The following is a 13,842-nucleotide window of genomic DNA, read 5'->3' as shown; positions in this document are numbered from 1 at the left end:
GCACTGAAGTGCAATGGTGGAGAAGAATGGACGTTAAATGTGAAAACACAATGACCCTGACCCCCACGGGTCACACAGGGAAGATCTCCCTTTGAAGTCCCTCAGAGATGAGGGTCTCCTTCTCTCTCCCTCTCCCTCTCCCTCTCCCCTGTTCCCTCCCCCTCTCCCTCTCTCTCCCTCCCTCTCTCTCTCTCTCCCCTGTTGCCTCTCCTTCTCTCTCCCTCTCCCTCTCTCTGTCCCCTGTTCCCTCCCCCTCTCTCTCTCTCCCTCTCTCTCCCTCCCTCTCTCTCCCCCCTGATCCCTCTCCCTCTCTCTCCCTCTCCCCTGTTCCCTATCCCTCTCTCTCCCTCTCTTTCTCCCTCTCTCTCTCCCCTGTTCCCTCTCCCTCTCTCTCCCTCTCTCTCTCCCCTGTTCCCTCACCCTCTCTCTCCCTCTCTCTCTCCCCTGTTCCCTCTCCCTCTCTCTCCCCTGTTCCCTCTCTCTCTCTCTCTCCCTCTCTCGTGGGTAAAGGCAGCAACTGTCTGGTGAGTCTTTTTTGCGTTGTCATGGTTGCCCGTTACAGACCCACGACGGCTGGGTGAACCTCTTCAGACACAAACAGCCCAGGCAAATGCACTGCAGCATGCAAATCCAAAACCAGACTATTCACGATGGCACCCTCCAATTACAGTTGCATAAACAGCTGTGGTGGTAACCTTACAAAAAGTTCACACGTGAAGTTAACATTTTCATTTTCATTTTAATTCACTTGTGAAAATGTGATGGGCATTTTTTTACTTGTGGATGAAAACAAAACGTGTCGTGAAGTCATGTGATATTCCACATTTTCCACATGTGACTGACTTTCTCAAAGGTGAATGACAATTTTCACATATGAGAACAAAACATGTGACCTGAAATAGCACAGGCTACTGTTTAACTGTACTGAAACTAACACTCATCATCACTCGCATGCTGCAACAATACTGCCCAATGCAGCTAGTTCCCCTTCAACAAGAACGCGAACACCAAGCAACAGATTGGCAATGCTTTAATCACAAATGATCCCTTTACACGATAAACCAATACATTACAGATGGATGCAGAAGGTATACATTCTAAATACTTGAGAATTGTGCTTTCACAAGTAACATCATCTTCAAAGAAAAATTTTGGGAAAAGATTATTCTCGATACTCTATGTCCCCCTGTTGGCCACTTTCTGCCATGCCCCTCCGTCAGGCACCTAAACATGTCTCCCAATATTTCAGCCATTTTAATAGGTCATATTCTACAATGACAGTCAAATTGCATTGACTTGAGCTTTCTGGCCATACACATCACACTCTGAAATGTGAACACATTTCCCTCCAAATCTTGCCTGTGCGACAGCTGGGCGCACCCTCTTGCTGGCTTTATGACAGCTGCCCAGGGCCCCTGCCCGCTAAATTCAAAATACCACGATGGAGTATATATATATATATATATTATATATATACACATGTACATATCCATGCAAAATGATCTTCAAAATGTGCAAAAGTCATATTTCTCCTGCCACAGCAGAACACGTTAATACGTCTTTCCAGTGTTATGAGCCACATAAATGTTTTTATAAAAGTACTGGAATGTGAATGACTAATTTTTGCAATTGCCTATGTTATTTACGACTGCAAAACATTTTTTGAATATACAACTTATATAGGTTACGCGATATACTGTCACAATAAAATGAGAATACATATTTCGAAGATAGTGGTTCTTACCGTTTTTCATTACTGTTCACTGGAAGCGCACAGAGACATTGAGCCACGCTGTCTTCAGGAGAGCCCAGCGATCAGGAGGCAGCAGCCAATCAGAATGAAGTCTTGAACAGGTGCGAATTTAGCAGCGTGGACTCTGTCCTTGAAAGGAAGGGAATGAATATGAAATAAAATTAAAGACAACTTGACAGGCAAACTTTGGACTAGATTATTATTTTATTTTTCAATGTTATTTTGACTTTTTTTATACAGGCCAATACCAATAGCCCACGCTACTATAATAATAATAATAATAATAATAATAATAATAATAATAATAATAATAATAATAATAATAACAGTAGCCTACTATTATATTATATGAATGGGCTAATTTAGTTAAGACTAAAAACCAGTCTTTCTCTCTTTCTCTCAAGGGCCGGTGTGGGTGCAAACTTTTGTTCCACACCTGACTACTAAGCAACCATTAGAGGACCTTGATTAGTGTGTAACTGCTTGGTTGGAACAAACGACTACACCCACACCGGCCCTTTCTGGGAAAGATTCAGTATCCCTGTTATAGATTGTACACTATATTACGATGATGATGGTGACGACAATGACGACAATTATAATGAAGAGGCGCATAGGTCAAAGCAATAACCAATAACTATCTTATTATTACTTTTATTATTAATAATAACACATCACTATTATTACGATGGCATTCATAATTGTAATTATTTCAGCATTCTTATAATTATTTGCTTCTTTGTGAGAAATCGGTGCATATACCTTTAAGCCTACTTCGGTAGAGGTCACTGCTTGGTTGACTGACTTGAGGAGCAGGAAGTAGGAGGCTAGATCGCCGAGCACAGCACTGAAGGGACCATTTGACAAGTTAAGTTTTTGTGTTGGGGTGCTATGAATCAGAAATCAGTATTTTTTTCATGGTTAGAAACTTGTATATTTCGCCGGTGCATACGGACATTTTGTTGGCTCCCTGGAATAATATAGCATGCTACCCACATAGATAGCCTAGAGCTAGCTAACTTCTGGGGTCTCTAAAACAATGTGCGCTAGCTAGGGATAACTACATATTCAAGGGACAATGAGCATACCAACAATTTGTCGTGGAAGTGGCGTTAAAGAAGAGTATCGATCCAGGACATGCCATGTTGCGAATAATGCTTGATAATAATTGATAGCCAGCTAACGAGGTTAACCTTACGCCGGCGTTAGCTTGGTAACCATCCGGTCGCGCGCGTCAATTCAAATGAACTGGGATTGCTTTGCGCACGTTAATAACTTAACTGCTTGAGTGAAACTGCTTCTAATTTTGTCTTATATTTATTGGTGTAATGTACGGGCCAGACGTGTATAACAGTGTTTAGTACAGCTTGCTTGCACGCACCTTTGCTCCCGATAATAAAATGGCAAGCCCAGCTACAGCAGTACAGTACAGCGGTTCAGCCTAGGTCGTCCGCGTCATACTGCGTTGTGTGCATGCCTGCAGTTCACGATTTAGGCTACTGCACCTGTCCAATATTTAAAGGCCCCAACATTGCACACATTTAAGATGGCAGCTTTACACGCAAGAGCATTACTTTTCAACCTCAGGTGTTCTATCCCAAGAGTCGGCATGTCCCCCCTTGTGCGATTTGCGACCGTCCGTGGCTGCTTTAGCAAAAAGGTCCCGTTCATAGCCAGCTCCCCAGGGTGGGAGCGCTCTGCTGGGTAGCACAGAAGACGGCGTTCTGCTTCGCCAGCTGCAGGAGGCGTCCCCCCGGCAGCAGCCTGCCGACCGCAAGTCTTTAGCGCGGGTTCAGGTGCACAAGCTAGCCTTCGCCCTGAAGCTGTGCGTCCGCGCCGTGGTCCTGCTGCTGAAGTTCGGGCCCCTGCTCCTGCTGTACCCGCTGTGCCTGGTGTCGGCGCGCCTGGGCTCCCGCTGGCTGGACGCCCTGCTGTGGGTGACCGAGACGTCCGGCCCCACCTTCATCAAGCTGGGCCAGTGGGCCAGCACCAGGCGGGACGTCTTCTCCGCGGAGTTCTGCCGCCGGTTCTCCAGGCTGCACGTGCGCGTGCGGCCCCACTCCTGGGCCCACACCAAGCGCTGCCTGACGCGGGCCTTCGGCGACGTCTGGAGGACGCTGTTCCAGTTCCACAGCCGGGAGCCCGTGGGCTCGGGGTGCGTGGCCCAGGTCTACCGGGCCTCGGCCCGGGTGGACAGCATCGAGGACCCGGTCTTCCACCGGCTGGTGGAGGACATGGAGAGGGATGACCTCCTGGAGGCCTGGGAGATCCCCGGGCTGGGCGGGACCTTGGGGTCCCTGTGGGGGCAGGGGCACGCGGAGGACGATGGGGAAGAGATGAGCGAAGGTGGAAGGGGAAGGGGCGGGGCGGACCCGTCTGTGGCTGGACACGGAGAGCAGGGCCAAACCGCGGACACGTCCCACAAGCAGGAGCACCTGGTTTCAGTGGCCATCAAGGTGTGTGCTTTTATAGTAATACCGCACCACACAAATATATGTATTACATTACATTATTGGCACTTGGTAGATGCTCTTATCCAGAGCGACGTACAGTTGATTAGACTAAGCAGGAGACAATCCTCCCCTGGAGCAATGCAGGGTTAAGGGCCTTGCTCAAGGGCCCAACGGCTGTGCGGATCTTATTGTGGCTACACCGGGATTAGAACCACCGACTTTGCGTGTCCCAGTCATTTACCCTAACCACTATGCTACAGGCCGCTTACCTACAGCTTACCTAGCCAAACTAACAAGTAAATAACACAAGACAACCTTGTGTTATTGATAAATACATCCATTATCTCTCTCTCTCTCTCTGTAGGTGCTTCACCCAGGGGTCAGGAGGCAGGTGCAGGTGGACCTGCTGCTCATGAAGGCAGCCAGCTGGCTGCTGCACTGTCTCCCCGGCCTCAAGTGGCTCAGTCTGCCGGAGATCGTGGAGGAGTTTGAGAAGCTCATGAGCAGACAGGTGAAGTCCTCTCCCCCTCTGCAGGTCTGTGTGCAGGGCAGGGAAGCTTCCAGGCAAAGGCGACCATGGTGGTGGCCGAGGGAGTCATTAGTCCAGCCGGGTGCCGACTCCTGGTCCGCAATGGCCGTCTCCCCCATAAAGGCCGCAGCCAGGCCTGGTTTACTGCAGTTAATGACTCAGTCAGCCTGTGTTTTACTCCTGGCTCTTTAGACTGATGGGATTATTTTAAAGTGCTTCCCTTCGTACGCTCTCAACAGATCAACCTGCGGTACGAGGCGGAGAACATCGAAAGGTTCCGGGAGAACTTTCGGGACGTGGATTTCGTGACGTTCCCCACGCCTCTTCGGCCGTTTGTCACGAGCAACGTCCTGGTGGAAACGTTCGAGGTGAGCTTTTTTATTTTTTTTTTATTTTTTGCAAGCGGCGGTTCATGACATGTTTGCAAGGCGGCGGAGCTAACGGACGCGAAACGCACTGACGCATCCCTGCTCTTCCAGGAGAGCGAACCCATCTCCAACTTCCTCAGCCCAGACGTGCCGGACGAGGTGAAGCGGAGGATCGCCAGGATGGGCGTGGACACTCTGCTGAAGATGGTGAGCGGCGAGCGGCTTCGCTACGCTCCGATCGAGCATCAGGGGGGAGGTCGGTGTGGAGCAGGGGTCGTCATATCACGGTCCTCGTGGGCGGGGAACTGCCTTGTTTTCCACCTCCACCCTACTTTTACCTGGGAGTCATGTGTGAAGGCCGTCTAGCCCAGGGGTCAGCAACCCTGATCCTGGAGAGCCGCAGGGTGTGCTCGCTTTCATTGTTACTCTGCACCTAATTGATCAATTAAAGCAGCTAATCACACAGTTAACTCATCTCTCGTGGTTTCTTGGGTCTGAATCGGCTGCTAGTATTAAGGTGAAAAACAAAAACCAGCACACCCTGCAGCTCTCCAGGACTAGGGTTGCCGACCCCTGGTCTAGCCAATCTGTTGCATTAACTGCTCAGGGAGAACTGAACTACCTGTGAGAAAAGGAAAACCAGGGCTGGATTTGAGGATGCGTGGTGTTTGGACGAGCGGTACGTGGGCGTCTCTCTTGACAGGCCCGCCCGCCCTTGTGTCCCGATCCCTCCAGATCTTCGTGGATAACTTTGTGCACGGGGACCTGCATCCCGGGAACATCCTGGTGCAGGGCGGGCGCGGGGCCCTGCCGCCGGGCCGGACCACCCTGACGGACCTGTGGGACACGGTGGTGGTGAGCGTGCGGCCGGCCCCCGCCCCGGTGCGGTTGGTGCTGCTGGACGCCGGCATCGTCGCGCGGCTCAGCGAGGGCGACCTGCGCAACTTCCGCGCCGTCTTCACCGCCGTGGTGCTCCGGGAGGTGCGTGGACTGCTCGCACCGCGTGTCACCAGCAGAGGGCGCCAGGGGGGGGGGGGGGTAGCTCCCACCTGGTCCTGAGGCAGCGGGTGTACATTACATTACATTACATTAATGCCATTTTCCATCTTATCCAGAGCGACGTACAGTAGATTAGACTAAGCAGGAGACAGTCCTCCCCTGGAGCAATGCAGGGTTTGCTCAAGGGCCCAACGGCTGTGCGGATCTAATTGTGGCTACAGCAGGGATCGAACCACTGACGTTGTGTGTCCCAGTGATGTGCCTAAGGCACTATGCCATTGGCCGCCCAACATGTAGCTCAGCTAGTTCCCTAGTAAGCACAGTGAGCAACACAACACCCATGCGATGCAACCCTCAGTTTCCAAATGATGACACTGCCCTTAGCAGTTCTGCCTTTAGCTGACTGGTAGCGTGTTTATCTTTGGGTGAGCGAGAGGCCGGAGTCCAAGTCCCGCCTCCACCTGGGGCAAACCTCCTGAGGGCAGTGTCCTCGTTCTGAACCTGAGGGTTGTTGTGGCCTGAGTGTTGTCACGGTAACAAAAAGCCTTTGCTTTTACTGCGCTAACTAGCTAACTAGCCGCACTGCATATAGGCACTAGGTGGGAGCCACCACTGATTAGCAGGTGTTATCCATCACGCTTCATCCTTCATTTTGTCAATATGTCTCACCTGGACCTCCTGGGCATAGCGCCAACCACGGAGGAGTGAGCCCCAGTTGTCTTTTAACGGTCTCTGCAGGGTGAGAGGGTGGCGGAGCTGATCCTACACCACGCCCGGGCGAACGAGTGCAAGGACGTGGCCAGGTTCAAGCAGGAGATGGCCGAGCTGGTGAACAAGACCCTGAGCGACACGCTGACTCTGGGGAAGGTGGGAGACTGGTGTGGCTCTGTGCCTGCTTGGGCTGTCTGCTTTCTTCCCTAGACCCTCCTTACCCTCGTCCTGTGCGAGCCATACCCAGCTGCAAGATGGCTGCCTTCGAGATGTTGGATATGTGTCACGTATTCTCGACTGCTGCGAGTTTCTGCAGTGCAGTTTGGACTCGGACGTTTATGTGAACTGATCTCTGCTTTTCGATCCAGGTCCAGGTGGCTGACTTACTGTCTCGTGTCTTTGGGCTGTTGATCACTCACAAGGTAAATATTCATTGGCACTTACACGGGATAAGAGCATCTGCTGACTGCTTCAGCAGCAGTGACGTTCATAAGTGTGTCCATACACACATGATCAGTGTTTTTCTTTTATTATGACTGGCAGACAGATGGTAAGATGATAATCAGCAAAAGCATGAATAATCGTTCCCGTTTGCCGTTACCGTCAAGCGGGTGCTTAGTATCATGTCCCTGAGGGACTCTCTTGACGTTTGCGACGTTTCTTCTGGCCGGCAGGTGAAACTGGAGAGCAACTTTGCCTCCATTGTGTTTGCCATCATGGTCCTGGAGGGCCTCGGTCGATCCCTGGATCCCAACCTGGACATCCTGCAGATCGCCAAACCCATGCTGCTAAAGAACTGCGCCTCAATCCTTTAACTCAACAAAACTAGTTTGTCACACCGTTGGGACGGTAGCTTCGGGGCTCACACTACGTCTTCACTCATCTCCTCATACCTCTGTGTTGTACTTCCAAAACAATGTGTCCCGATATGCTGCATGTACAAAACCGAATCCCCGTCACACGTCTTGAACCCGAGACTGTGATTGGCTAATTAGTTTTTTCTTCTTTTTTTTATTTTTATTGCTGGGTTCAAATAAAAGCCTGTGTGCACAACAGTCCTTATTGGGAAAGATTGGACACCCTGACTTCTGGTGTACGTAGAACAGGGAGGGGGGAGTTGAATTAAAATGCACTTGACAATCCCTTGTGTTTGCGGAACAATGGAATTGAACCATTTACTGCTACCAGTTTTGGGTTTGATTACTCAGGTTGAAATGGCTGCGTTTGTGTCAAACATTGTGTCATGTTTGTGTCATGCTACACGTTGACCCGTTTACTTGTCTAATTAAGGTTGATATGATCCAGTTCAAATGGATTCATTGCAGTAGCTAGACAAATGTACTGGATTGTTTTGCCACGTTTTTTTGTGAACCGCGACTGAAACAAATCCGCCCTTGATTGCACGTCTTGTTGTAGGTGTGATGTTCAGGTACGTTTATTGAAACGTTGTCATTGTGTAATCTCATGCAATTCTTGTTTTTTTTCTGTCAGTTCAGACATATATATTTTTACACCACAGCTGGGATAAAGTAAGATGTGTTTGAAATGCTTTTGTCTGCTTATTCCTGCAGTCCTATATTTGTGCATAGGCAGGTCAAAACGCCCCGCTGAAAATCCAGTCTCAAACCAGCCTAATCTGGTTTAAACTGTGTTTTTGAGACTTAGTTGGTCAAACCGCTAACTCCATCAGCTTGACCAGCTAGTCCAGTGTCAAAAAACCCAATTTAAACCACCTGAGAAATCCCACTTTATCTTAGCTGGGATTAGATAGAAGGGACGTCTTAAGACCCTTCAAAGAATGAAAACAAGAACCACCATTTTAACAGCAGATGCTGCTGGAAGATTTAGCAAAAAAATGAGTGACATTCAAATGCAGGGTAAGGAACGTCAGTGTCCACAGATTCTAAGCACAGCATTCGGTTCTGCCCTCATTTCTCACTGTACCTCACTGGATCACACAATCTAGCCCTCGAATCCAAATCCAAAGCCCTGGTTTTCCTTCCTCCCGGGTATTTAACTGAACAATTAGTACGACTGGGTTGGCCAGACGGTAGTCACATCTGACTGCAAGGTAAAAGGGGGGGGGTGGGGAAACCGACGGGTGTCAGACGGTAATTTGGGGAACGGGGCGGGGCACTGAGAAACGGGGGCAGCCCATATGACGAGGGTCACACCAAGGGAGCCATCCTTCCGTTTACAATTTTATTGAGTCTGTCGATGGGAAACAGAGACGAGAAGAGACGCGATTCTTGTGGGATGTCAAGGAAGAACAGTCTGCATGGCTGAAAGAGTGAGATCAGGAGCATTTGGTGCAAAAATTTCATTATAATTATTATTATTGCAAAAAACATTTGATCAATATTATCACCATCACACATGTCCAAAAACAGCCGCACTGTTTTATGAGGGTGGGGGGGGGGGGGGGGGGCGTAATGTCGAAGTAAAAAATAACTAATAATAACTTTTAACAGTTACAAAAGAAAAACACCACTAACAGACGGAACACAATCACCGGAACGGGGACAAGATTCGGTCACTGTCACAACAACCAGTTTTCAGATTTTTTTTTTTTCCCTCCCTTTTTTAAATGAATACATTTGTTTGAAAAATATTTCACCATCTATTTATATTAATTTATTTTATTGCGAAAAAGTAGGCAACTGAACAGTGATGAGTGAGGCGTGGGGTGGAAGAGCTGTTGGCACAGAGAGCTGTGATGGGTGGGGGGGGGGGGGGGGGGGCGGGGGGTGTAGTACCGTATCTGGCCACCGGAGGCTCTGCCAGCTCTGTGCCACCACAGCCCCCTTGTTTCTGTTCAGCAAGGAGGAGAGGGGCGGGAGAGGGGCGGGGGGGCGGGGGGGGGATCAGGGGGGCGGGGAGCATTAACTAGGTGTCCACGGCAACCGTGCGCTGGCAAAGCTGCGCCTCCGCCCCTCGGAACGACGTGCGGATTCATGTCCGGACTCCCCATCTGCTGAGTCAGCGTCCCAGTATTATGTACAAAGTTAATCCCTGATACAAATGTACAGACGAGCGTGGCCTCCCATTTTGAAACCACTTCAGGAGGTCAGGAACACGGGCTTTGTGGAGTCGGTGGAAACTGTGGGGGGGGGGGACAGAAGTGTATGAATGTGATGGGATCTGGAATGTCGAGGGTTTTGACGATGGAGCAGGCAGTATGAAGTCCTTGGTTGCAGCTCCACGAACACAGTGGGCCTCTTCCTGGTACATGGGTGGGGGTGGGGTGGGGGGGGAAGCAAACAAAACTAAACCATGAAACAAACAAACCCGAAACGCCAGTTCAGTACAAAGTCTTATCTGCCCATCTGCGTGACCCTGCGTTCACAATCCTCACCACAGAAAATCTCGGACGGACAAAGCGGTCAGTAAAAGAAAGTCTTGGTTCCTTTCCCCTGCCCTCTTGTGTGAGAGCTGGCTGCTCTGCTGCCCCCTGGTGGTGGGAGTCTTCAGCAGGAGACTGGAATGTGTCATGCAGCTGAGTGGAGTGGGGGGGGGGTGTGTGTAAACATTTGGGCCTCACTGCCTGTGTTCTCACTGTAGGACTACACCGTGCAGGTGGGAGGGGGAGAGAGAGAGGGAGCTGAGGGGTGAGAGAGGGAGCTGAGGAGTGGGAGAGAGGGAGGAGGAGAAAGAGAGAGGGGAGAAAGGGAGGGGGAGAGAGGGAGCTGAGGAGTGAGGGAGAGAGAGGGGAGAGAGGGAGGGGGAGAGAGGGAGAGAGAGGGAGGGAGCTGAGGAGAGAGAGGGAGAGAGGGAGAGAGAGAGAGAGAGAGAGAGAGAGAGAGAGAGAGAGAGAGAGAGAGAGAGAGAGAGAGAGAGAGAGAGGGTGCCCTCTGCATCCCTTCCGCCGAGCCTCAAGAACACAAACTCGATTCAGTTATTTCCCATCACCCGACAGCACAACCGATGGATATTAAACGGAAAAAAAGGTTAAGTTAATGTCATGTAAGGACAAAAGTGAAAGAATCTTCTGTCCTGGTAAGTTTACAGTTCATCCCGGGGGGAGAAAAGCGGTAACAGTGAGGAGGTGGGTCAGTTTTGTGAACAGGAACCTGGGCTACGATCATGCCTTTGGCCAGCAGCTCAGTTAGAGATACACACTCAAACACACCGGTCCAGTTTCCCCCATTTCCAACAGTCCGGGAGAGCCAAGCCTATTGCACACACGATGCGCCCTCTATGCCTGGAGCTCCCCCTGCTGGCGGGAGGTCCACGCACAGAAGTGTCTCCACTCTTGGTCATTGTACTCCTGTGTTTCCTCCACCATCAGAGAGGAGCATTCTTGTTGACAAAACCACCCCCCCCCCCCCCTCCGTTAATGCCTGGGGTCCGCAGTCCCCCTATCACGCTGCTCCACTCTGATAGGCTAATATGCATGCTGCCTTGTCCAATCTCTTCCAGGCTTCATGGACTCATGTACCCTGGCTTAGTAAGAGGGGGTGGGACTGTTGGGCGTGGTCTGTCAGGGGTGGGGGGCGGAGCAGAGTGGGAAGACAGGAAATTAAGAGCTCCTCTCCAATTGGTCGGATAAGAGAGTCTCGCCTAAGACCGGCAAAGTGACGGGTGGAGGTATTGGCCGCCTGGTTGTTTTTTTGGCTCTCGCGTTTGTCAAAGGGCTCCTCACAAGGCGGTTCTTGTGTGTGTGACTCACCCCCGTGTGTGCATGGGGGGTGAGTCCAAAGGGGCAAATCACACCCCCTCCTCCCCCCATCCTCCCCGCCCTCCTTCCCTTCCCCTTTCCAGCTCTCTCCAGTCTGTGCGGCGTGTCGCAGTTCCGGAGGCTACCACAGGGGGGGGGGGGCAGCGGTGCTATGAGGTGAGCCAGGCGTGGTTGAGGCACTCCCCCGCGGAGGCCCTCTTCTCCGGGACCATCTCCAGCATGGGCTGGAGGAAGTTGGTGAAGTGCCCCGCTTCCTCTGGGGGCCAGCCGTACTTCTCCACCAGCACGTCGAACAGTGACCAGGGCTTCAGCTTGGTGATGTGCCTCAGCTCACCTGCAGGGGGCAGCGGAGAGAACATCGGTCAGAACGGGGCGGCGGTAACGGGGGGTTGTAACGAGCAGGAGAAGCCGTAAAGGAGGTATGAAGAAAGAAAGATGACAGCCTGGAGTCTAGCGGCTGAGGTGCACGACTGGGACCCGGACAGGATGGTGGTTCAACCCCCGGTGGAGCCTTGATAACATCCGTACCGCTGTTGGGCCCTTGAGCAAGACCCTTAACCCCACATCGCTCAAGGGGGGGGTGACTGTCCCCTGCTTTGTCTCATCACTTTTAAGTATAGAAGCGTCAGCTAAATATTTATTTATGTATTTATTTGATATTTGAGACAGAAAGGGGGAAAGACAGTGATGCAGCACGCTTGGTGTGCAGAGAGGTTTCAAGACAAAGACTCACGTAAAACACACAGTAATATCAGGCATGTAAAACACACAGTAATATCAGGCACGTAAAACACACAGTAATATCAGGCATGTAAAACACACAGTAATATCAGGCATGTGAAACACACAGTAATATCAGGCATGTAAAACACACAGTAATATCAGGCATGTAAAACACACAGTGATATCAGGCATGTGAAACACACAGTAATATCAGGCAGGCTTGGGTTTGATGTCATGCCAGGGCATGGGTCTCCTGTCATATCTGCAAGCCCTCCAGGAAACCGGTCATCGGGATAGTCTGGCTGAAAAAGCTGAATATCTAACACCATACAACTTTGGCATTGTAGAATTTTTTTAATTATCGATTTGATAATTGCAGCTACTCTCAATCAATAGATTTACAGGTATTTCAAGTTTGGATACCATAGTGGGGCTGATGTTGGAAGCCATCACCGTAAGCTGCATTGTGAATGAATGTTCTCTTAGAAATCAAAACATGCCAAGACATAGCAGTAACAACTTAACAGAAACAGTAACAAGTAACAACATGTACATAAATTGGCCGATTATAACATTTTAAGTACACAAAGTTTCATTTTGATCTGAAACTTTTCACCTTACCAAGTATTGCTTTGAATATGCAGTTTCTGGTCATTTTCTGGCTGGACCCAACTTTGGGATTGTATTATGTTTTCCTTGTGGCTGTTTTTTTCCAAAAAATCTACTTGTCTTAGAACTTTTTTGGTAAAGTTTTTCATGTTCTCTATTGAAGAAAAACTGCAAAAAGCAGAATTGGAGTGGTCACCCCCGACACATCTGGCTGATTTCTCAAGGAAAGACCCCTTATTATAATTGCTATTTCACACATTAAATAGTTTCACATCTTTAGAGAAACTGTAATATCAAAAACTGAACCTGAGAAAACAAAACATTCTTGAAATTATCTTTTATTTACATTACATTACATTACATTATTGGCATTTGGCAGACTTCAGATTTCATAGAAAGTTAACGATATCAACAATCTGAAAAAGTACTTGCCCCCTTTAAACTTAATGACTAGCTGCACCACCTTCAGGAGCAATAACTGCAGCCAAACTCTTCTTGACGGCACTAAAACTACACACAAATTAAACATAAACCATACTTCAAACGTAAGTTTGGCGCTACACAGTAAGAGAACAGGGCGGCCTGTAGCGTAGCGGTGAAGGTACATGACTGGGACCCGCAAGGTCGGTGGTTCAATCCCCGGTGTAGCCACAATAAGATCCGCACAGCCGTTGGGCCCTTGAGCAAGGCCCTTAACCCTGCACTGCTCCAGGGGAGGATTGTCTCCTGCTTAGTCTAATCAACTGTACGTCGCTCTGGATAAGAGCGTCTGCCAAATGCCACTAATGTAATAATGTAATAATGTAATGAGAAGAGGAGACAGGACAGCCCCAGGTCCGCGCGCGCTGCCCCTCCCTCCCACAGGGGGCGCTGTTGGTTACCTTTCTTGGTGAAGAACTCGCGGCTGTACTTCCCCACGGCGGCCAGCTTTCGCGGCACCTTCCCCAGCAGCTCGGTGATCAGAGCGATGTGGTCTGAGCGCCGCGCGGCCGTGACAACGCCGTGACGTCACACAACAG

The 13,842-nt window shown here is 50.0% G+C and overlaps 2 protein-coding genes across 2 annotated transcripts in view; one reads left to right on the top strand and one right to left on the bottom strand.

Moving 5' to 3' along the window:
• Positions 1-2,561: 2,561 nt before the first annotated feature.
• On the top strand, positions 2,562-8,361 carry adck2 (aarF domain containing kinase 2). The gene is given in 10 exon segments (XM_061229518.1): positions 2,562-3,402; positions 3,405-3,491; positions 3,494-4,209; positions 4,571-4,717; positions 4,975-5,103; positions 5,215-5,310; positions 5,839-6,084; positions 6,841-6,969; positions 7,182-7,235; positions 7,488-8,361. Coding segments are annotated over 10 exon segments (1,848 nt in total). The 5' UTR covers positions 2,562-3,299; the 3' UTR covers positions 7,629-8,361.
• A 2,264-nt stretch (positions 8,362-10,625) lies between these two features.
• The window catches only part of LOC133118815 (SRSF protein kinase 2-like), a 49,128-nt gene continuing 45,911 nt past the window's right edge, over positions 10,626-13,842 (bottom strand). The window contains 2 exon segments of the mRNA XM_061229073.1: positions 10,626-11,825; positions 13,705-13,797. Of these exon segments, the coding sequence (XP_061085057.1) occupies positions 11,641-11,825; positions 13,705-13,797 (278 nt within the window). The 3' untranslated portion in view covers positions 10,626-11,640.

This window comes from Conger conger, chromosome 19, assembly GCF_963514075.1.
Source record: "Conger conger chromosome 19, fConCon1.1, whole genome shotgun sequence".
In the NCBI taxonomy this organism is placed as follows: domain Eukaryota; kingdom Metazoa; phylum Chordata; class Actinopteri; order Anguilliformes; family Congridae; genus Conger; species Conger conger.
Note: the sequence above shows the minus strand (reverse complement) of the source record. Positions and strands in the feature narration are given on the sequence as shown.